A 24,006-nucleotide genomic window follows, 5' to 3' on the forward strand; every position below is an offset into this window, starting at 1 on the left:
ACAGGTGTTAAATCAGGGCAGACAACACTCACATCAGCACTATTAAAAACATTGGTTGAGACATTCCTGCTGCCAAGCCCGCTGTCACTTGGAAGAAGCCAGTTGCCAGGAAATGGAGCACTGATAGCACTTGCACAAGAGGGGGGTCACGGTGGGGTGACAGATAGAAGAGCATAGGTCAGGCTCCAATTTGGCACAGAGCTCCGTGATTGTGGCCCTGTCAAGTCTATAGGTGAGGATAATGTGCCTGTCCTCCATTGTTGCCAAGTCCACCAGGGGTCTGTACACAGGGGCGATGTCTCCATCTCCTATTCATCTGCAGCGGTTGCAAACTATGGGGTAAAATAGTGAGCAGCTGGTCATTTTCTCAACATTCCAACCACTACAGTTCAATGCATGTTGTGATTGTCACAGTATTTTGTTGGAGATGTCCAAATGGTGCATTTGTGTACTGTGACGCAGTTAGGATCCATGGCCTGCACCCCCCTGAAATGGCGTTCACCTGTCCTGTATGGAGGGACAGGTGGAAATGAGGTAATTCGCTGACATTATGCGCCGTTGCGGGAGGCGGTCGAGATCGCTGTGCAACTCCTCATTGGTTAACATTGGGCCCTATGGGGTAGAGTGGCCAATTTGTGATGTACGCCGACGGTGACGGTATGCACCGCCGCAGACGTCACCGCCATTTTCTATCTAATTCCTCACTTGCTACCTGACCTTCAACAGCAGAGGACCTGGCTCGTGTGACTGGGGAAAGGTCCCCTGCCTTCACCTCGGTAGAGTTGGAGCAACTGGTGGATGGGGTCCTACCCCAGTACTGACTGCTGTATGGGCTTCCAGACCAACAGGTGAGTATACCGTGAGTACGATGCATAGAGCGTGAATGCATGGAGTGCTGTATGTGAAGGCCTCATGTAGGGGGTGGGTGGTGGATAGGCCCTGGGCAGCGTGCAGCATGTATGGTTGGCATTGTCTGTGCTAATGGGGATGGGAAGGGGCATGGTGGGCTATGAGTGTAACAGGCAGGACGGTCGAACTAATACCTTTACCTGTGTCTATTTCCCTGCAGGCCAGCACCCATCAAAAGAAGGGTATATCGCGGCCCATCACCAAGGACATGCGGACCCCGGGGGTCTATGGCAGGAGGAGCACCCAGTGTCGGAAACGGTGGGAGGACCTGAGACGCTGGGCACAGAAGATAACGGAGGCCCAGCTGGGGATGGCCTCCCAATAAGGAAGGGGTACCCGTCAAACCCTGACCCCCCTGATGGCCCGTATACTGGCGGTAGCCTATCCGGAGCTAGATGGGCGCTTGGGGGCATCAGAGCAGCCACAAGGGGGTGAGTACAGTGCCCTAATATACAACTTGCGCCTGGTGGGGTAGTATGTAGCCCAGGCCTGGCATTGCATGGTAGGTCTCATGTTGGGCAGGGTTCTGATGTGAAAGTACTCCAACTAAGCTAGTAGGCATCCACTACTGGGCAGGGTTCTGTGGGTCTCAGGTATGCTGCAATTGGCGTTACGTGTCCCTATCCATGGGCTGGTGACTAGCATTGTGACTGGTAGTGCATTGCCTAGTGCGTAGGGCTGTTCCCTGTGTGGGAGTGTGTCGTGTATGCCAATGGTGGTGGTGTTGGTACCATTGACCAAGTGTATCCTTTGTCTCTTCCTCCCCCCTTTTTGTTTTGACACCCTGTCCTTATGTGCATTAGCATCATCTGGTGGAGGAGCAGAGGCACTGGCGAAGGAGGGAGCTGCATCCCACAGGACCCAGGAGACCGAATCCACCGACTGTGAGGGCACCAGTGGGATGGAGGGCGAGGGGAGAACCACGGCCGAGACATGAGGGACAGTTTGGACACAGATACTTCCTCCAATGGGAGCTCCCTGGTGGTGGCGGACACTTTTGTGACCACCCCAGCTACAGGTACAGCCGCCACCCCTGTACCAGCACCGCCCTCCCAACAGCCCCTTAGCGAGTTTCCCATGCCCACTTACCCAGGAGGGTGGGCATGTCCTTTGCCCCAGGTACCTCAGGCCCTGCTTCAGTTAGCCCTGCTGCCCTGAGTGAGGAGGCTACTTACCTCCTGTGAGCCATCTCTGTTGGGCAGTCAACCATTGTGAATGCCATCCCGTGGCTGGCAGGCCAAATGCAACAGACAAATGCATTCCTGCAGGGCATTCACACTGTCTTGGCGGCCCAACACAGATCAAGCCAGGCTCTGGCCTCCTCTCTGATGGCAACCACTGTCCCTGTTTCCATCCTCCTCCCTCCAACTTCCTCTTCCTAATCCCATTCCCCTCAACCCCAACCTATCCCAAGCACACAGTCAGACAAGCATGCACCCAGGACAACACACAAGAGTGGACATGGCAAACACCAGCACCACACTTCATCCCACAGGCACTCACACAAACACCATCCAGAAGCAGACATACCAACATCCACTGCCTCCACTGTGGCCCCCTCCTCCTCGACATCCACCTTCCTCCCACTTGTGTCTCCACTCACACCTGCATGCAGTACATCCTCATCCACTACCACCATCACCAGCACACCTAACAGTACACGACTCTCACTGGCAGTCACCACCCCCACATCCATGCACATGTCCCCTGTGTCTTCTCCCACTGTGTCTGTGCCCCCTCCTCCCAAAGTACACAAACCCAAGCACTTAGACAACCAACAGCCATCCACCTCACAACAGCATCCAGCCCATGCACCTGCACCCAAACACAGCAGACAGACACCTCCTACCACCACTCCCTCTTCCTCCACTCCCAAACCATCGCCCTCTTCCCACCCCAATATCCCTAAGAAGCTTTTCCTCTCCACCATTGACCTCTTCCCTACCCCTCCCCCCGTCCCTCACATCAGGCCAGGGCGGTCAAAACCCAGGAAAGCACCACAGCCACCCAGTCCAGGGGCACAGTAGTGTCCCCAACTACTCCAGGTGGGAAAGGATCCCGACCACCGGCCGGCCAGACAGACAGACAGACAGACAGGGTGCCAGCCCCAAGTGCGTCAAGGAAGGGCAAGGAGTCAGCCCAGCTGCAGAAAGGAAGGGCAAGGAGGCAGCCACTGCTGCGGGACGGAAGGGTAAGGAGACAGCCCCAGCTGCAGAACAGAGGGGCGAGGAGGCAGCCCCAGCTGCAGGACGGAATGGCAAGGAGGCAGCCCCAGCTGCAGGAAGGAGGGGCAAGGGGCTTGCAACAGCAGGCAGTGGAGACAAGGGGCCTGGTGCAGGGACTCCGTCGGATCCCCTACCACCAACCATGGTGGTGCAGCCGTCGGGGCTGCAGGGGATGGGCTGGAGCCTCCCCCCACCACTGCCAGCACCGCCACCAGAACCGCCACCAGCTCTCCCGCCAGCACCACTGCCAGCAGCAGCAGCCCCAGTGGGCAGCCATCTGAGGCTGCAGGCAATGGGCTGGAGCCTCCCCCCACCACTGCCAGCTCTACCAGCATCACCACCACTGCCACTACTGAGCAGTTGTCACCGCCGGCGGACAGTGTGTAGTCCTGCGTCCATGGGCTGTTGTGCGGCCTGGCCCCGGCAAATTCTGTGGGTCTGATATCCAGGTGAGAGACTGTGACTTTGCACTCCCCAAGAGCTGTATCACAGGGCACAATTCCCCCTTCAGAACCAGTGGAGAAGCCATCCACTCACCCCATCCTCCCCAGGATGAAGCTCACTGGGCACTATGTCCCCTCCAGAACCAGTGGAGAAGCCATCCACTCACCCCATCCTCCACAGGATAAAGCCCACTGGGCACAATGCCCCCTCCAGAAGCAGTGGAGAAGCCATCCACTCACCCCATCCTCCCCAGGATGAGGTTCACTGGGCACAATGCCCCCTCCAGAACCAGTGGAGAAGCCATCCACTCAACTCATCCTCCACAGGATGAGGCTCTCTGGGCACAATGCCCCCTCCAGAACCAGTGGGGAAGCCATCCACTCACCCCATCCTCCACAGGATGAAGCTCACTGGACACAATGCCCCCTCCAGAACCAGTGGAAGAAGCCATCCACTTGAGAGACTGTGGCCTTGCCCTCCCCAGGATCTAGCACAGGGCATGTTGCCCCCTCCAGAGCCAGCGGGCAAGTCACCCACTTGACAGACTGTGGCCTTGCACTCCCCAGGATCACACACAGGGAATGTTGCCCCTCCAGAGCCAGTAGGCAAGTCACCCACTTGAGAGACTGTGGCCTTGCATTCCCCAGGACAGAGTAATGGGCATGTTTCTCCCCCACAGGACCAGTGGCGTCGTACCATCTTCCGGCTGAGGTGCCCCGCCCCATGCCCTGTCCCCCTGAGGTGCCTGTCTATTTTCAACATGATGTCCCTGCAGTGTTCTCTCGGTGTTGTTGCAGGAGTGAAGTGGGGCCTTGGACTATGTGATGTGGCCCTGTGGCCCACAAACATTGAGGACTGGGCAGTGTCCCTACATTTGTAAATATGTATATACTTGTTGATTTGGATGCACGTATTATACTATTTTATCTTATTACACTCACTTTAATCAATCCATTTTGTCCTTGCATTATTCCATATGTAATGTTATTACATCTGGTTCTGTGTATGGTGTTGGGGGTGGGGGTGTTGCATGTGACTCTCATTTTCCGCCCCGCTCCCCTGTGTGCTAGGCGGCAGTGCTCACCGTGGTCGTCTTCGCCGGCATTGGTGTACGTAGTGGAGCAGAATGTAGAAGAGCATGGGGAACACATGCAACTCGGGCTCCGTAGTAGCGTGGTTCTTCCTTGAGTCTCCAGAAGTGAGTCATTTCCCTTCTGTGCAGTGTTTCCGCCAGGCTTTGATGTCTTTGCACCACCACAGAAAAGGTGGCGAATTGGTGTGTCACAATACAGTGAGCGGAACATTGTCTTCTGCCTGGCTGTAGGCGGTTACTGCCGTGGTGCCTGTTGATTTCGCCCTGGCGGTCAGTGTGTTAAAGTGTCTCTGTCTGTCTGAGCGGTTTCCACCGTGGTCATAATTTCATATTTATTACTGCCGGCCTATTGGTGGTATTACCGCCACTATATCATCAACCGCCAGGGTTGTAATGAGGGCCTATGTATGTACAGAGGTACCGGAATATGAAATCTTAGGTGCATTTTTACCTTATCATGCCCACATCATTCTCTATGAATATGGAGCTCAGAGTTGAGCATCCACTTCACACTTAGTTGGGCTAGGGGTAATCCTAACCATTAAAAACAGAAATCTTAAGCCAATACTTCTCATCCATTTGAGATTTATTTAATTAAAATTTTATAGTTTTTAATCCCAGTCTCATAGCTGAAATATTTTCTTTATCAATTTGGAACGGTAATGGAAAAGAAGCGTGAAAAGTGGCAAAACTCCAACAAAACAGCATCAATCTTTATCTAGTGTGTGCTTTGGTCTTAAAAAAGATTCCTACTTTACAAGTCTCCCATTGTATTGTGGACTTTGCAAAGTATGGGTCACAGGTCTTCAGTTATAGTACATAATACAATAGAGTACATAGATCAATGATCAAATGGTTTGTGCAAGTGGTTAGTAAATAACAGAACCATAGTAACAATTTAAAGCCAAACCGCACATACTTGCTAAACTGTTGTGTGGCGATTTCAGTTATAGCTCCATGCACGTTATTTTAACACACTAGGCCGCTGTGCACTTTAACCTAGATATATTTTATTCAGCTTCATCTTATTATTGTTATAATAACCATTTTTACGTTCTTGTTTTATTTTCCGTTTATCTAATTGTTTTTGCCTAGGCCAGCACTCTGTTCTCAAACAAGACATTCTTGATCACTCTGTGCTTCTTCCAAGGCTACAGCACGGTACATTGCCGGTGAACGTGGTAGAAGTTTAGTCTCCAACATTCATAGAAAATACACATCCTTACGTAGGGACATTTTCTCCGAACATCAGTTGTGTTGTTATAAAAACACTTCCATGTCTCTTACACATTAGAGGGAGATTCCAGCCAGTGAACCACAACTGTATGCTGATTGCTAAATGCTTTGCTACAGATTTTAACGCAGACCGCAGGCCTTTGCTCAGGTATGGGGGTTGATGTCTTCCCAGGGGAACCTGAAGGGCAGAATTAGAGCTTAACATGCTGTGCTCGATCATAACCTAGGTATGGATTAGTCCAGCGATTATAGTGACAATATGATAGCGTTGTTTTTATGCTTCACTCTTCTCGTCACAATTTTAATATTCTCATGTTGTGTCGTCCTGGTTATTGCAGCTCACACTTTGCTATCCAAGATGCAGTTGTTTTATTAAATTAGTTATTGAAACATATACTGCTTCTGTTTGTCATTTATATATGATACTGGATTGTAAATGAGAGAAACGGATGAGACCTGAATGGCCACGACTTCCCTGAGAAGCCACGTATGTCATGCGCTCGGCTGCCCAGTCATCACTATCCTTGGGTAGAGATGAGGCACTGATAGTTAGCCGGAGCAAAACCCGGATAGGAGCGACAGACTTAGTCTCCCACACCGCGGACGATTCTTCCGCTCAAAATCCAGTAGTCTCATTAGAATAATGAGAGCCTACGCGACAAAACAAAATAGCCATAAACCTGCAATTAAAGTGAGGACCTGCAAGCAAAAAAGATATATACAAATAACACACTAGGTCTCAAATACAAGCTACAAGTCATGGCATATTTATGGTCTAACAAAAGGACTTAGTGAGGCCCGATCAGCAAAACCTAAAGAAAACAATAAAGCAATAATGCAACCATCCATGAAATTCTTTGGCCTTGATAGACAGCCTATAGCAAACAAAATTGTCTGAAACCAAAGGCAGAATGGAGCTGACCCAAAGTTGTTCTTTTTTTGTACACTTTTGAGAAGCTGACAGCATGAGGTATGTTGAGATCTAAGGATGTCTGAGCAAGGCCTAACAATGAAGTCCTGCACTAGCCCATGATTGCTTACACTCACTGCATGGCATGAAATAAATAGTGCAGTTTCTTGTGGATGGATTTGTATGCTCCACCACATAACTTCTGTCACCCTCCCATTCTTCCTTACAGAACAACTGGACAATCAATGTATTTAAGTAAATCTGTCAATACAGAAGTACTAGCAAAGATGGGTAATGCAAAACTCCCCTGAGTATACTTGCCCACATGCAGGATTGTGATCAATTTGTTACTGTCATTTAAATCTGGTCAACAGGCACTGCTGCAAGAGACATTACAAATTTTCCAGATCCCTGGATTATTACTTAAAATACTAAAAGACTAAATAGAACAAACTGTGCAAGAGTGTAAATAAATTTGGAGGGTTCTCTATCATGTGCAATTCAAATATATAATGGGCTCAAAAAGGGCTGCGTGCTGACCCTTTTATTGTCTACGAGATAATTAGCAGACGCCCTTGGAGTTTTGAGGAATACAAGATCTTTGAGGAAGAAGACAGTGGGGCATATATTATGTGCCTTGTATATGCAGATGATTTAATAGTTATAGACATAGCACGGACAGAGCTCTAACAGAAACTAGCAGAATTAAATAGGCACTGGACTCAGAAAAACTTAATCATCAACTAGGAAACAACAACAAAAAGTGTTTGGACAAATAATACCCCTTTTTCCTGTTATTTAGGTGAATCAAAGGTAGAAGGGGTGATCACCCATAAGTATCAAGGTGTTTGATTCAACAAGAAATTAAAATGTAATGAGCTCATAGGTACTTTAAAAGGTAAAGCATTATACTCTGTAGCAGGACCAAATCCATCCAGCAAGGAATAAGCAGGACCCTCCCTAAAACCAGTTGTGGGCACCTTCACAGTCATGATAAAATAACAGCTTCAATATAGGACAGAGGTACTATGTTTGGATGGAAGTTACACATGGAGTAAGGTAGACAGAAGTTTAAAATATCTGTTGAGCCTACCACACACTTTTATGATCCAAGTGAGAAGACCAGAAGTTAAGTAACTTAAGATGGGTACAGGAGATGAGAAAAGTTTTAAAAATCTATGTACGATAATTTCTCTTTAAACCTGGCAAACCCTACTCTTTGTTGAGTCTGACTAAAATCAGATTAAGAGTAGGTTTTTGAAGGGCCAGTGATCTTAGGTATTTGGGATGTAAACTAGAACTGTGCATACTATAGAATCATAGCAAGTTGAAGGAGTATACCCTTATACCGAACACTTACATAACCCTAGACTTAGAATTTTAGTCTTAAAAATTAGGATTTGTTTAAATCGGTATCATTCATTTAGAGAATTGATTAAAGCAATTCATAAATATCGGGGTAAAAGTAAATGTGGCAAAAATACAAAATATGATACAAGATGTATTATTGGATTATTTACTTTTATTATCATTACAAAGGTGATTTTTAAAGCCAAGTTAAATAAAATTTGGTCTAAGGATTAGGGTACAAGCAAGCAATTATGTATTAAGTATGACATTTTTAGATGTAGTACAAACAATAGGAAGGTTTTTAATAGTGATAAAATGTTTATTTGACTCCTTTAAGCATGTCATAAATTTGTAAGTAGCAATCATAAGATTTGAATTATATTTTAAGGTAAAATAGGTTTTAACTTGTATCAGTGTGTGTCTTTGAGAGATTACGGCCTAAATAAACTAATTTTTACCTGACAATTTTAATACCAGTATGCTGAAAATCATTATGATTTCATTTTCTATTTTCTTTGTTGGTTTTTGTGGAGTGAGAAAGGTGAAGCTAATTTTCCTGTTACTCTTTTTCAAATTGGAAACCATTGTTTGCCCACCACTCCTATTTCTACCTTCCATTTGAGAGGCAGAAATATTAATTGCTTTCCTCCTGCAGAAGTCTGTGTGTTGCAGGAAATTACAGTGATAGTCTGTTTAACTTATAAATCCAGGAAAACTATTGACTGAATACTTCAGGAATATGATAGGAGACAGAATGCTATTATAGGAATTTATCAAGCACGGCACGTAATAGCATTACTAATTCTTATTTTGCAATAATTTAAAGTTAAACAATAATTGTATCCGGCAGTCATGCACATAAATAGTTACTCACCTCCATTGTAAAGCCTATTACTTTGAAACACTGTTCAATTAATTCAAATTGTGTTTTGTAGAAACTATTGTTCACAACATCTTGCACCAATCTTATGTTCTCATTTTGCAGGTACCTAAAAATTATAGATAATGTAATTAAAGCTTGAATAAAATAAAATTATCAACATTGGGGCTCACATATCCAACATATTACATTACCTGGGAGGTTTGCTCTCTGACAGTTTGTAATGGGCCAATTTCTTCTTCTCTGCCAAACCAACATACATGTAGTAAAAAATGTGAAAATTCCTCTCTCCTCTGTAAATAAAAGAGTAATGATATAAGATGTTTGTAGTGTAGCTATTGTCACATTTACTCATCTTTTAGTATATATATATATATATATATACACACACATACATACCCACACACACATACACATACATATATATGTATATCATGTACATATAATACATATATATTGAGGTTTTATGAAAACAGAAAATAGTTATTTGATAGATTATAAGGATATTTCTATTAGATTTTCCATATTAAGTGCCCAATTCTCAAACAGTAATACATTCAAAATATTGTGCATCTGTATCTGTATGGCTGTATGTACTATACAATGCATCTAAGAGTAAAGGTACCCTTGCAACTAAACTATACAAATGATGGGTAGTGTTGATGTATGGCTGAACATACAAATGTAATAGTACCATACCTAACATTAAATTAATAAACTGGCATGCCACCTGGGTGCACCATGTAGGTGGATTGCTCCACTTACTGTGCATAGCATTCCGAATGGGGAACATAGTCCACACAACACCTGACCACAATCACACACAATCAGCAGAAATAAAAGTCTGAAGAACATAATTTCAAGAAACACCCAGGGTTCAGAACATTTTCCCTGGTGTCCTGTATTATCTTGTAGTCATACAGCTGTAACAGCCATCAAGATGCAGATCATGCCACGTCAGAGGAAGAGGAACTTCTCTGGGTAGTCAGAGCTTGTGACCAGCTTTATAGATGACTAGGAAGAATTAGAACACCATCCTTCATAAACCAGTAATAAGTGGAGAAGCAAGCAATGCTGCAGGATCTCAGCATGTGGCATGTTCCTAACCATGTGGCAGGATCTCACTGAAAAGATAAATACTTTTGGGACTGAAGTACACGCCATAGGGGGAAAAAAAAAAAGTTCTCAACAGCACTGTGCAACCTCACAAAGGTATAGCCTTTCCAATTCACTAAATACAATCAAGCATCTCCTTTACATCTCTGATAACCCATAAATGCATTACTGCAAGCTCCAGCAACCACCCTTTATGTGGCAGTGGCACCGTTTGGAGTGTTACAACACCCTATCCACCATACACTCTGATGTCACAGCAATGTCAGCCCAAACCATTGTCACAAAATAAGTGCCATGAGATATGCCCACAAAAACTACTAGATCTTTCAACTACCCACTTCTCTGTATACCTAACATTGTCATGCCATCTAAAAGTCCACAAAAAAGCATGCCCACATACAACCACATCTAGTCTGTCTCTGCCACAATTGCAGGACTTGTGTTGCCTATCTGCCTATGCCTCAGCCTTCTGCTACGACCTCCCCTGCTGTGTCCCTCTCCGTGGATGCATAGAGACTGGCCACTTACATTGGATGGATGACAGAGCAGTGTAAGTGCCATTCCACATTAAGAACCAAATAGAACTGCAACACAGTTTGACAAGATTAACTACTTGAACACTTCAATATTCCTTACCAGCGTTGTACCTCATGTAATGTTCGTCTTACATTGCTTTGTTTTTGATGTAGTCAAGGATCTCAAGTCTACTTTTTTCTAAGACTACACATATGCTTGCTGTGTCCACCACTGGTGCCACTGATTTCTACCAATACACTGAAGTAATGTGTGACGCATGATGTCCAAAATGTGTAACTTACAACATTGCTTTCCAGTGTAAGAGCAAATGGAAGTTATGGTAAAGCTTAAAGACAATTCTGTGAGAGGCACAATAATGCCCAGTATTACCCCTCCCACCTGTCTACCAGTGACATTGGCAACTCCAAGGGGTGGACAGCACTCATATTATGAGTGGACTACTGAAACCTCCCTCAGAAATACCAGGAATAATGCACCCAATTCATCCAATAGTTCTTCATTTCTGCCTGGGTAAAAAAAAAAAGGAAAAATTGGATCCAGAGGTTTCCATGGGATATTTTAATCTAGATGCAGTCATTAAGGATTGTGACCAGCCCCACACCTGCCACTCTGGATAAGGGCACTAATCTTACAAAATCAAGCATTTTTCTAATGTAAGGCACCTGTCTGAGAATGACCAATGAATGTTACTGATCACCAACTGTGTAACTGTGATTATTTTCTCCTGTTAATGTAAGCACCGCAGGATCTCACAATGTTGTGCTAAACCCATCAAACACAACAAAGGAAAAGGCCTGACTGTGCAGTTATCCATCAGGAAGGACCTGATAAGCACAAGGCCTTCCACCATGTAAAAGTTGTTTTACATCACCTATATTCATATGTTCCAATGTGTCTTTGTTGACAGTTGAAGTCACTAACCATCCACTGTTCAGAACATTACAACCTACCTACCACATTATATTAGGAGCCCTACTGCAACCAGGACAGCACACCAGCCCTCTTTGATGAATCAATTAGGTAGGACTTGCACACAAAAGCATCAATAACACATTGTCACTACTTTATAAAATGGTAACATATATCACATTCTTGTAAGATGAAGTTTCTTGGGTGGGAGACAGGGATAACAACACCTATGACCCATGGTCTCAAAGTAATCTCAGATTTGTAATACACAAATCTTTTTGTTGGAGAGCAGCTTACATAATGGGGTCCATCCACAAACGCAGAGCTAGTGACACTGGCAGGTAAGACATGTTATAGTCTAAGGTTACTGGGTTTATTGCAATCACCATGAAGACTAGAACTCCCATTAAAATTGAAAAAGGCGTAAGCCACTGTCGCAGGTGTATTACACGAGTCACACCAGACCATATATGCCCACCATCCCACAAGTTTGCAGACCAACAATTTTATCGCTCTCTCATTCTCCAAATCTGTGCCACATCAGCCAGTTCTAGCAGAGGACCCTCTATTCCTGAAGAAAGGCATCACAGTAGTTCATCACTTCACAGAGGATAAGAAAATTGTTTACCATGTGTAGGATGAACCACCTACCACCAAGTCACTGCTGGTCACCAGCTTTCCTCACTGGGCTATTTTCTGGAATGCATGTCCTAGACCAAGGGTGCCTATCCCAGACATGCAGGACTCATTTAACCTCTGTCAAAATCTCAGATCAATCTCCTGTCCCACCCCTAACCTAGTAACAAGGCTTGTGGTCTCTCTAGCATCATGTGAACAGGAATATCTTGGTGAGCTTTAGGTCACTTCCATATGACAATCATCACTTTGTACTACCCTTCAAGTTTCAAGACCCAGCCTCCCATTCAACCAGGTGTGTGAGTGAAATGGCAGTGCATGAGTGATGATTTGACTTGATGAAGGGCAAATATCCAGGTGTAGCACTTCATAGCTGGAAATAGTGACCATAACTGCTAAGCTCTAGGGAACTTTTCTTTTCTTTTCATACTTGGCTTTCCCTAAATCAGCATCTATTGGTTACTTTTACAAAGATCCATAGACAGATTTATTAAAGACATCATTTTCATTAACCAATTCAAAATGTATTATACAATGCTTTTTTTAAATTTAGCCCTTTCAATTAATTCAGCAAATTTTAGTTTCTACTCAGTTTTGATCCTTTGGAATTTCAATTGCCTTAGACTTTTCGTCTTTTGGACTCTGGTGAATTCAGCAAACACAGGGGCATCACTGACTGCACAGGAACTAGGAACTCTGGCATGGCACAACTTCTCTGGGTTCCCTGGTCCTGTGCTGCATGTGTCTATAATGGATTTTTGGGCAACATGGTTGTAAGGAACTGCATCTTTTTGCATGTTCACCCCTACATTTTTGGACTGATTCTGCTGGGTTTTTGACTCAGACTGCCCTACTGAGGCCTGCTAATCAGACCTAAGTGCTTATGTTTTAACTCTCTACAAATTACATGTCGAACTGAATACACCCAATTGGCAAGACCTGAATTACTTATACGCCCCTGATAAATGGTGCCAAAGGTACCAAACGCATGCATGACAGTGTTCAATCAGGGCTTCAGGGCTGCAGCACTGCTTTTGCCACCCTTTGTGTGAAAATGTACCAAAATGGCTCCCAGCCTGCCACTGCAGATTGGAAGGGCAGTGCCTGCACTGCCAGTTTGACTTTGCCATTTAAGCCTATGGCCAAGCCACCCTATCCCTTCATGAAATGTAAGCCTTCCCTAAGGAAGGCCTATCAAGTCTTATGGCAGGGAGCAATATTTTGCTAAGTAAAATATATGTTTTACATTATGTTTTGGCAGAAACACTTGCAAATTGTTGTTTTGCTGTGGGTAAAGTTTGTAGCCCTATTGGCTAATTATAGGGTTACCGCATGGCATCCCCACCCAGCTAACTTTTGACTGGGACTACTAAACTGCATCATTTGAAGTATCAAATTAATCATGGCATTTAAATGTGCTCTGAGCCCAGGTCGAAATTAAGGTAACTATTCATAGTTGGCAGCTTCTAGAAAGTTGCCTCTCTGTGCTCTGCTTGTTCAGCAGCCTTACAAGGGTATACACACTCAGACAGGTTTCTGATCACCTGGAGAGATGTGTGATTGGCTCCCAGGCTTAGGAACAAAGAGCAGTGCTGCAACAGCCAGGTGTCACCTCCTCTGCACAGATGGCCACTCGGGGTTAGCCCAGAGGCAGACTTCAAAGTGGAAGCTGCCTTTGATGGGTCACCTGGCCTAACACCCCTTAGCAGGATGCCTTTTGTTGCTGTAGACAGGGCCAGAGAGGGGAAATTTGCTCCCAAATCGGTTTTACCATGGGCATGTTGCCTTAAGGTAGCCAAATCTCTAGGATGGGCTAAGAATGTGGCATTCTGGAATAATCAGATGCCACATATCACAGGGAACTGATTCACTAGGTAGGAGGGGACTCAGTGGCCCATTGGCTAATGATCGCATGGTCCCTTCTGGGCACTTTTCTTGGATAATTGTGGCAACCCTGGCACACTGACTCTCAATGCTCGCTGGACTTGGAAGAAGGATGAGAAGACCACCACTTTGCACCCGTTGGAAGTGTACAAAGAGAGACTATGATGTCAGAGTGACTGCACCTGCTGCACTTTGGGCTAGCGGAGTTTGGGCCCTGTTCTGCATACCTGACTTGGGGAAAAGTTGGTCCCCTGCCGCATTCCAAGCAGAGACTCCATGGATCAGTGGCTAGGCCACCAGAATGGCACTGGGACATTAAAGTTGAAGGAGCCCAAGTTACGTTTCTAGTTGCTGCTGTATAAGTGTTGCCGCTACCCAATGCTGGGCAACCCACAGGACAATTTGAGGATAGCCAGAAGGTGTCTGCTGGACCTGTGTCTGTTGATTGTGACCGGATCCATCACCCAAAGCAGACACCATCTTCCACCAAAGATCTGCCCCATCACTACTGTTTTGCGAAAGTGCAAGGTCTGCATCGGCAGCCTTTGGAACCCTGCAAAGAGGACCTTGTGGGACCCTGGGGGCCATGTGCAGAGTCACCCCAACTCATCTGTGGACCAAGGACTCGATCGGACTTCGCTCTCGTGGACCGCACAGCATCAGGCATATCCTTGAGCATCTTTAAGTCTGCATCCTTCAGCATAAGGACAACTCCATTGTCGTCTACGGCAGCCAGCCTGTAAAGTTTAGATCTTGCTTTAAAAATGCTCTGGGTGCCAGGTAACTGCCCTAAGTATACTTTTGGGCCCCCTCGACCTCTTGGTTGCCAAACTCGGGCTGCAGTTGTCAAACTAATTCTTTTAAACTTTTCAAAAGGTTCCAAACTTTTTGGTGGCCTATGCTTATTGCAGTTGATTTAAAAGTTATTAATTGATTCTAAAATCTGCATTTCCGGTACCCTCAGGTGGTTTTTGATGACCAAGGTCTCCCAAAAAAAATCATAAAAATAAGCTCTATTTTTATGCATTGGAGTGTTGTTTGTTTTGTGTCATGTGACTTTCTTATTTCACTGTTGGTACTCTTAAATGCTTTGCACATTGTTCCTTTGCAAAGCCTTACTTGCTCGCAGCCACAGCGACCCAGGGTTGAGCTTAAGCTTAAGTAAACATACCTGGCTGGACCCAAGATGATATTTGCAAATGTACTGCATGATAAGGCTACCCATCCATATAATAAATTACACCCAAATACTTACAATGGGCAACAGCCAAGTCAAGTCTGTTGTTTTACAGTGCAGACAGATGTACAGTAAAGAGGGCCATAGAAAGAAACTGCCTCTGTTTACATGATCACCACCATTTTTTTTTAAATTGATGCTGCTGTTTTTATCACTCTGGGCACTGAGAATCTGCTCAAATGGCCCGGGTGCAAATGATTGACCTAAAACATATCAAAATTGGCTATACTCCTAATTGGCACATTTAACACAACTACAAATTCCTACTATGGGGGAAAAATGACATAGGCCCTGTAATGGATCGCAACACATATTGTGCTACCACTAATGTGACAATACAAATATAACTGCAGGCTTGTCACGAGTAACCTGGGCGTGGAGGTTTAAACTGCAAATTCAACTTGTCAAATAACCCCTTTTGGCATGTCTAAACCATCCTTTTACATATTAACTTCACACCTAGGTAAGTCTTAAAACCCATTAAGAAAGAAGTGCCTGGTATTTAAAAGTAAGACATGTAAAAGTATAATGTAAAACATCCACAAACAGGGACAAGGCCCCAAAAGCTATTTTCACTGTAGCAGGGTAGGCTGTTGCATAAGAAAACCTTGGGAGTTAATATTAAAATAAAATTATGTTATTGCCACCTAGGAACCAGATAAAAAGTTAATTATTTGGCTTTTTTAAAACTATTTATTACAAATGAAATTATTTGGCAAAGTCTGATTTATACTAAGTACTTTATGAAAGGTGCTTTTTAAAAAAAACACCTTTTGCATGTCTGAAGCCTCAAAAGTCAATTTCCATGAGCTTCCAGTCATCCAGGAGATGAATAACATTTTGATGATATTGTATTTGCTCTCAGAGCTGAAACAAAAGTCTTGGGCATGGCAAGGTGTTTTGTTTCTTCAAAAGGATGACTATCTGCTCTGTGCAGAGGAAATTAATTATCTTGAACAAGGCCTACACTGCTAGAAACAGCTGTTGGACTGAGGCCCCTCTCTTTTGACCCCCAACCAGTCAGGCACCAATTTCAGTCAGAGAGGAGCAGCCCCCAGAACTGGCTTTGAATGATCACAGAAGAGGGGTTGCCCATTTTCCTGGCTGCATTTCTATGGTGGGCACAGAAGCTCTGCACAAGGGAAGAATGGTTCTGCCATCTTGTTTTTGGGTAGAGATCTGCAGTGCGTGATTGGTTGCTGCCAGGAAAGCAGGAAGTTCTGCAGAAATGGATAGATTTGACCATGGGAATTTCTCCTTACTGGTGAGGGAGGGGCCAGGCCTCAACCTTATTCACAAGATGGTGCTAGGCATATATGTAGCACCCCTGGGGTGACGGAACAAAGACTGCACCTGCTGTTGATATCTGTAAGGAGAATCCTAAGAGCTGGATCTGCTCTCACTTGTACCCAGGACAAAGACGTAGACACAGTGGGTCAATTTGCTGATCTCCTGTTAAGCTACAGTGACACAAAAGCAGCAAGAAGACCATTTTCCCAAAAGAGCCCAGCTGACTGGTTTCAACTTGACCTGCCATAGACCTGCCCTATACCATCCTGGTGACTTTTGTTGGAGTGAGTTCTGACACATGAGCGCTCTTCCTAAGGTCCTGGAACCCTTGGCTGGGGTCAGAGCGCCCTAGAATCCTGGCACTCAGAAATATTTTGCTAGATTTCTACCTGGAGAACCATTGCTAGACTAGGACCAACCTGCCGGCCATTCCACCGAGGGTGAATCGTCGGTGAGCCTGACTTTGCTGCAGCTCCCACTTTGGTGCACGGATTAAGTACCATCGTTATTGCAGAGTACTTCACTATAGCCATGGTCAGGGTACGCCAAATTTAGAGATATTTTCTAGCCCAACAGATATCTCATGTTTACTGGAACCACAGTCACAGTAGTTCCTGCAAATGCACTAAAAGTTTGATCGATTACTCTGTCAACATGACAGAGCCATACATCAAACTTTCAATATTTTTTTCTATTTTTAAAAGGAAAATCCCCAAAGCAGGATTTTCTTTTGGAAAATAAAAAAACACAAAGACCTGGCTCCCCATGGGAGATTTTTTCCAAGGTGGGGGGGAAGGGTCATTTTACAGTTTTCACTGCCCATTACTGCCATGTTGATATGGACATTGAAAATGGCCATGTGTTTGGCCACTGTAAACAGGGTGGGAAAACACATGGCCAAATCTCAGAGAGCCCTATCTCCATTGGACCCTCAAAGGTGTTTGTTTGCAGCTAAGATGGAGTCGTCTCCGCTGTTTACATACTGAAGTTTTGCCTATCTTTAAGTAAGGCAGGCGGAACTTCACTTTGGAGGAGAGGATACTCTGTCGCCATTGTGATGGAGTACCCTCTCCAACAAAGTCTAAATTAGGCCCTAAGTACAAAGGTAGAAAGCTTCACCAGGCCAGATGCTGAGTAGCATCTGTCCAACATCAAAGACTTCCTGGTAGCAAACTGCAGTCTCCTGCAGCGCTGAGCTTTTCCCACCTGTGTCAATGGCTTCATCGAGACCTTGTCCTTCATTAATCTATAGTCAACAAACCCCTCTCCGGATCCAGCCTGGAGTCTTGCCCTGCTGAGGTCTTGAAATTTTCTAAGTGTAAATGTAACTTTGCAACGGGCCAATCTAACTTGTGTATCTGCCAACACTCCATCGCGGCCGATCATAAACATTACCCATGTCCTGGTGTAGCATGACAAGCTGCCTATGGTTGGGGCTTTGCGCTTTTTGCCATGATTTTTATTTAACACTTTAAAAATACATATCTCTGGTGCCACTGTGATTTGAAAGGAAAAGCTATGCTACTTGGGTATCAGTTACAAATTGGCGTTGGAGTATAATCAATTATGTGTAACAGCAATTGCAGTCACAACTAAGTAACACACTGTTTTCCAGATCACTAATAGGATGGTAGACACGCTTTTATTTGACATCCATCAGGGGTTGCAAAAGTTACTTTGGTTGTTAGAAATACTTTTAAGACTCCAAGCTGCTTAAGTACATGGGAAATCATTCTTTTGTAGTTGTAAAGCCTGCGATTTTGGACAAGCAGGCTTTGAGAGCACTTGAGTTTAAAACATACATCTCCCAATTACTTCATACTATCTCCTAGTTACTTCTCATTCTACTGTCATATCTCTGAACAGTGGTCTGTTTGCATGGCTGAGCCACAAAAAGGAGCATCCACACGAACCCATCATACCATTTACCCTCAAGGCAGCGACCTCTCTCCGTAGCTTGTCAAATGTTAGCCCTGTGAATATTTCATCAACTTTTTTTTAAAGAATTTGATAGGCATCTTGTTAAAGCACTACATCCAATCTATGGAACCTTCTTATGGCCCTCTGTGTCATTTGTACTACTGGCTGGGTCACATTGCTGCTCTGTGTTTGAATAGCATATATGATGCAACCCAGTAGTTTTTATGGGTCTATGTCTTGATTATTCATCTGACAGAGAGATTTCCAGACATCCTGCCTCATTAATATTCAAGAGCCAGGATATCATCTGGATACTCGTGAGTGCCTGCAAATGCAAGGATGGAAGCTTTAAGGGGACACCAAACCTCCATCATTGGGATCACAAAGTACAGCCAGTGCCTCCTAAAGCGACATGGACTGTAAAGCTACAACATCACGCCACAATGTAAAGATCCATGGGATGTCTTACTGTTCTCCCCAATGCCCACATTAACAGACACCGTGCTCAGTCTATACCAACCTTATGCTTTGTGGTCACAATAGCTGCCGCAAACCTTAGATACACATCGTTACAAACTTGCACTGCCCACTTTACTTTGTGACTCGCAAGCAGTGTGGCAATATGAACACAGCAAATTGCAAAGATGTTTGAGACCCAGTGTCACTTTTGTGCATTGAAATGTGGTGTCTGCAATCACTAACACCATCTGTAGACACCCTGTACAGACCTGGGCATATGAGACTAAAAAAGGCAATTTTCACCAGACTCTGGGTCTTCCCACTAACAGATGCATATTTGGTTAAGATGTATACATGTGCCCAATGCTAAAAATGGCTTCTTTCATTATCTGTAGCAAAGGTACATATTACTGTCTATCTAAAGGTTTAATTGTGTAGCCCTTCTTTGAGCAATACTTTCCTGGGTATGCAAGTCCTTGCACAAAAGAAATATGATAGGGAATATTGTGTATGTGTGGGTAATGGTACATTTTACACTGCGAAACAATGTTATATAACATATGCGCGAGATCTTATGTGCAGACGGGCTAAGGTCTATAAGCATGCTTTCTCTAATCGGGCTTCCTTTTTTCCACTTACACTCACTCAGCTTAGACTTCGAAGTTCATTAGTATGGTTTAATATAAAAGTAAATATTTATGACGTAAAGAATTGTTGGGAAATGTAGGTGGCCCTAGTGGTCCCACGTGATTACAAAGAACAAGAAACAGATTAAAATACACGTTGGCATTTGTCTGGCGGTTACTTTCAGGGCATATAATGGGTACAAAAAATATGTTTCAATTTACACTGCCTGGTGTACCACGCGTGATTTTTCAAGAAGGTATTCTGAAATCTGGGCTCCCACTACAGTTCCGCAAGTTGTAAACTTCATCTCCAGGTATTTTCCAAATCTGCTGGAGTTATCGTTAATAACTGTGCGAGCATTTCCAAAAGCTTCCAGCAAATTGTTCACTTGCAGTATCTTCTCTTGGAGAGTTCTGTTATTTGCCTACAGATGGAAAACACAAACAGATTTACATTTGATACACAATACAAATGTGAAATTGCACAATCACTTTCCACAAACATGTTCCTGCAAATATACCCATTTGTCAAGGTCATATTTGCCACAGACGCATATTTAGATTGGTATTTGAATGTTATAATGAATGATAACACTCGAAATTTGAAATATGTAGTTAAATAAATACAAAATAATGATTTAAATAGTGTTAGCATTTTCTGGGCCTCATTCTTCTCCCAAAACAGGACAGAACCTGCACCTGTCTCATGAACTGCTGAGATGGCACAAAACAGAGCTGACTACCAATTTTAGGTCGAGCGCGCAAGCGCTCTGATGTGTTTTAATTTATCTGTGGGTGTTAGAAATGGGGTCTCTGGTTGGAAATCAGTTTGCGCTCTGTCCAAACAGGGACCCTCACTATAGTCAGGGTAAGGGAGTTACACTCCTAAGACAACCCCTGATCACCTCCTTGGTAGCTTGGCACAAGCATTCAGGCTTATCTTAAAGGCAACGTGTAAAGTATTTTTACCAACACACACAGTAATACAGTGAAACCTCTACAAAATGGACACCACACCAGTTAAAAAAAATAGTGAATATTTATCTAAATTAATCAAGGCCAAAATGACAAAAATCCAACATACACAAGTAATGAATTTTCAAAGTAAAAAGAGTCTTACTCCACAGAAAACAATGGAATTTATTTTTTTTACACAAAGTTCCTGGATTGCATCAAAAATAAAGCCACACAGGTGAGCGTGCGTCAGAAAAGTAAGCAATTCATTGATTCCTTACTCGCAAGTGAGGCCGTGCGACGTTCCTTCTCCGGTCGGGTAGGCTATGCGCTTTTTTTCTCTCCCACAAGAAAGCGATGCATTGTTTTCCGGACAGGCCACCTCAGATCCGTGCAGGTTCAAGCTGGCTTTGATGCCCAGCGATGATGAATGAGAAATCCTGGTTGCACAGTGATGGAAAACTGTGCTGCATGGGGTTTGAGTTGTTTTCAGCAGCCACAAGAGGGTGTTGCACCATTTCTCCAGCTTCGATGTGTTGAAATCAGCCACGAGGTGGGTGGTGCGCTGCAATTGGTGTGACAAAATTTCCCCTGCATGGCTCCCTGTGCGTGGATTTCCGCACTTGCTCTGCCAGCTTCACCTTTCAAGGGTCCAGGGACTGGACAGGGCACCACTTGGCAGGGCAGGAGTCTCAGCAGAGAGTCCAGGTGCTGGCAGAGGAAGTCTTTGATAGCCCTGAGACTTCAAAACGGGAGGCAAGCTCAGTCCAAGCCCTTGGAGATTGTTCACAAGCAGGAACATGTTGCAACGTCCTGTCTTTGTCTCCTTACTCAGGCAGAAGCAGCAACTGCAGGATAGCCCAAAAAAGCACTGTCACAGGCAGGGGCAGCACTTCTCCTCAGCTCTTCTCCTTGGCAGAGGTTCCTCTTGGTTCCAAAAGTAAATCTAAAAATCTGGGGGTTTGGGTCCACTACTTATACCCCTTTCTGCCTTTGAAGTAGGCAAACTTCAAAGTAAAGTCTCTTTTGTTCACAAGATCCTGCCTTGCCCAGGCCTGGCTCTTAACACACACCAGGGAGTTGGAGACTGCATTGTGTGAGGGCAGGCACACCTAATTCAGGTGTAAGTGACCACTCCTCCCTCCACTCTTGCCCAGATGGCTCATTAGGATATGCAGGCTACACCCCAGCTCCCTTTCTGTCACTGTCTAGTGGAGATTCACAAACAGCCCAAGTGTCAGTCTGACCCAGACAAGGAATACACAAGCAGGCAGAGTCACAGAATGGGTTCAGCAAGAAAATACCCACTTTCTGTAAGAGGCATTTTCCAATAGAATTTAAAAAACAACTTTATCAAAAGATGTATTTTTAAATTGAGTTCAGAGACACCAAACTCCAAATCTCCATTTGCTCCCAAATGGAAACTGCACCTAAAAGTTGTTTAAAGGTAGCCCCCCACACCAACCTATGAGAGGGATAGGCCTTGCAAACCGAATTTGGCAGTATTTCACTGTAAGGATATGTAAAATACATCAGTACATGTCCCACCTTTAACATACATTGTGCCTTGCCCATGGGGCTACCTAGGGCCTACCTTAGGGGTGCCTTACGTGTATAAAAAAGGAAGGTTTGAGCATGGCAAGTGGATACACTTGCCAGGTTGAACTGGCAGTTTAAAAACTGCACAAACAGACAGTGCAGTGGCCGGTCTGAGCTATGTTTACAGGGCTACTTATGTGGGTGGGACAGCCAGTGCTGCAGGCCCACTGGTAGCATTATATCTACAGGCCCAAGCACCTCTAGTGCACTTTACTAGGGACTTACTAGTAGATCAAATATGCCAATCATCGATAAGCCAATCATACATACAATTTACACAGGGAGCAATTGGATTGACACAGGGAGCAATGTACTTTAGCACTGGTTAGCAGTGGTAAAGTGCCCAGAGTCCTAAAGCCAACAAAAACTGTTCAGAAAAAATAGGAGGAAGGAAGCAAAATGTTTGGGGATGACCCTTCAAAAAGGGCCAGGTCCAACAGTGGGCTTTTAACCACACCCACCGCGTGCCTATCACTATCACTCATTCCTGGGCTTGCCTTTCAAAAATCCTTTATCATCATTGGTAAGTGCCTTATGTTTGCCCCTCCTTGGCCATCAACCCTGTTACTTGGATTATTGCATGTTTGCCGCTTGGCTTTGAGGGAACTTCTTTTTCCTTTTGTGTCTCTCCTTCACGCTCACGCTCATGGTGGCCGTGGTGCTTTGAATTGGCTCGCTTATGTCAACTGTTTTACTTTTCATTTTCAACTTATGTGGCAAGAAAAGTCCAGATAGGAATTTACAAGGCTAATAGCTCTAACTCAAGCAAACGCGAAACCTATTGCATTGCAAATGCGTGTCACTTATTTGCACTGTCTAAAGGATATACATTTAAAACTGAATTTTTCCAAGTTAATGAATGAACTACACGTGTGAAACCAGCGCACTTGTTCATGAAATAAAATATCCTATTGGCTGTAAGTTTAGCAGTAGTTTGCAATTAGTAGGTTTGCCAATTTAAGAGGATTCCACCATGTGACATGTGGCTTTATCCCTCATCTCAAGGCCATTCGGAGTACGGGCACATTCACACAGTGTGCTGTTATCACTTTCACAGAATGAGTTGTTCCTTCTTGCTGAGGTGGGATGGTGTATGGGAGTTCGTTAGGCAGATCAAGGGCTTTCAAAGTCCCAGTTGCCAGGTTTCTCTTACCAAGACCATGCCCACTACGATCAAACAATAAAAATTTGCCCAACATCGGCAATTCTGAAATACATAATGAGAACTTCACAGAGTAACCGAGGCCGGAACAGCTGTGCCACCCTTTTTTATTCCTCCATCATTGGGATGAGAGGTTAAGGCGAGTAAAGGATGTTGCTTTGGCCCATTAGTGCTGAGGGGATGTAAGCCCTGTCCTTGTTTCTCTTTTATTTTGTTGATTTTTTTAAATGTTTTTGTTTACTTTTTTTTGTATTTTCTACCTCCTGAACTTGCCTGGCAACAGAGTATGGATTTTTTTTTTAATTTTCTGTTATCCTTTATATAAATGTTACCGTTCATTGTATTTTAACTTTGTTTTAAGCTATTATTTTAATTGTGTATTATCCACTGGCAGTTTACTTTTCATTGTCCCCTTATCCACACATCGCAAGCCTTTCGTTCCTTTCTTTTGGATGGAAAGGAGTCGGAAGATATCCCTTCCCTCAGCATTTCCATACCCGTTGCAGCTGGTGATTTCACTTTCATTTAGTTGCTTGTCATGGACACCCACTTAGAGAGCGGGGCAAAGCCAAGCCCATCTAGGGTCGACCAGAAAATGGGGATTAGAACAGTGCTAGGTGTTTGAATTAT

At 44.4% G+C, this 24,006-nt stretch overlaps 1 protein-coding gene across 1 annotated transcript in view; it reads right to left on the minus strand.

Annotated features, from left to right (window-relative positions):
• The window catches only part of MYO3A (myosin IIIA), a 1,274,985-nt gene that overhangs the window by 701,413 nt on the left and 549,566 nt on the right, over positions 1 to 24,006 (minus strand). The window contains exons 13-15 of the mRNA XM_069211361.1: positions 19,884 to 20,086; positions 9,242 to 9,340; positions 9,042 to 9,156 (exon numbers count right to left, since the gene is read on the minus strand). Of these exons, the coding sequence (XP_069067462.1) occupies positions 9,042 to 9,156; positions 9,242 to 9,340; positions 19,884 to 20,086 (417 nt within the window). The remainder of the gene's footprint in view (positions 1 to 9,041; positions 9,157 to 9,241; positions 9,341 to 19,883; positions 20,087 to 24,006) is intronic.

This window comes from Pleurodeles waltl, chromosome 10 (genome assembly GCF_031143425.1).
Source record: "Pleurodeles waltl isolate 20211129_DDA chromosome 10, aPleWal1.hap1.20221129, whole genome shotgun sequence".
NCBI lineage: Eukaryota > Metazoa > Chordata > Amphibia > Caudata > Salamandridae > Pleurodeles > Pleurodeles waltl.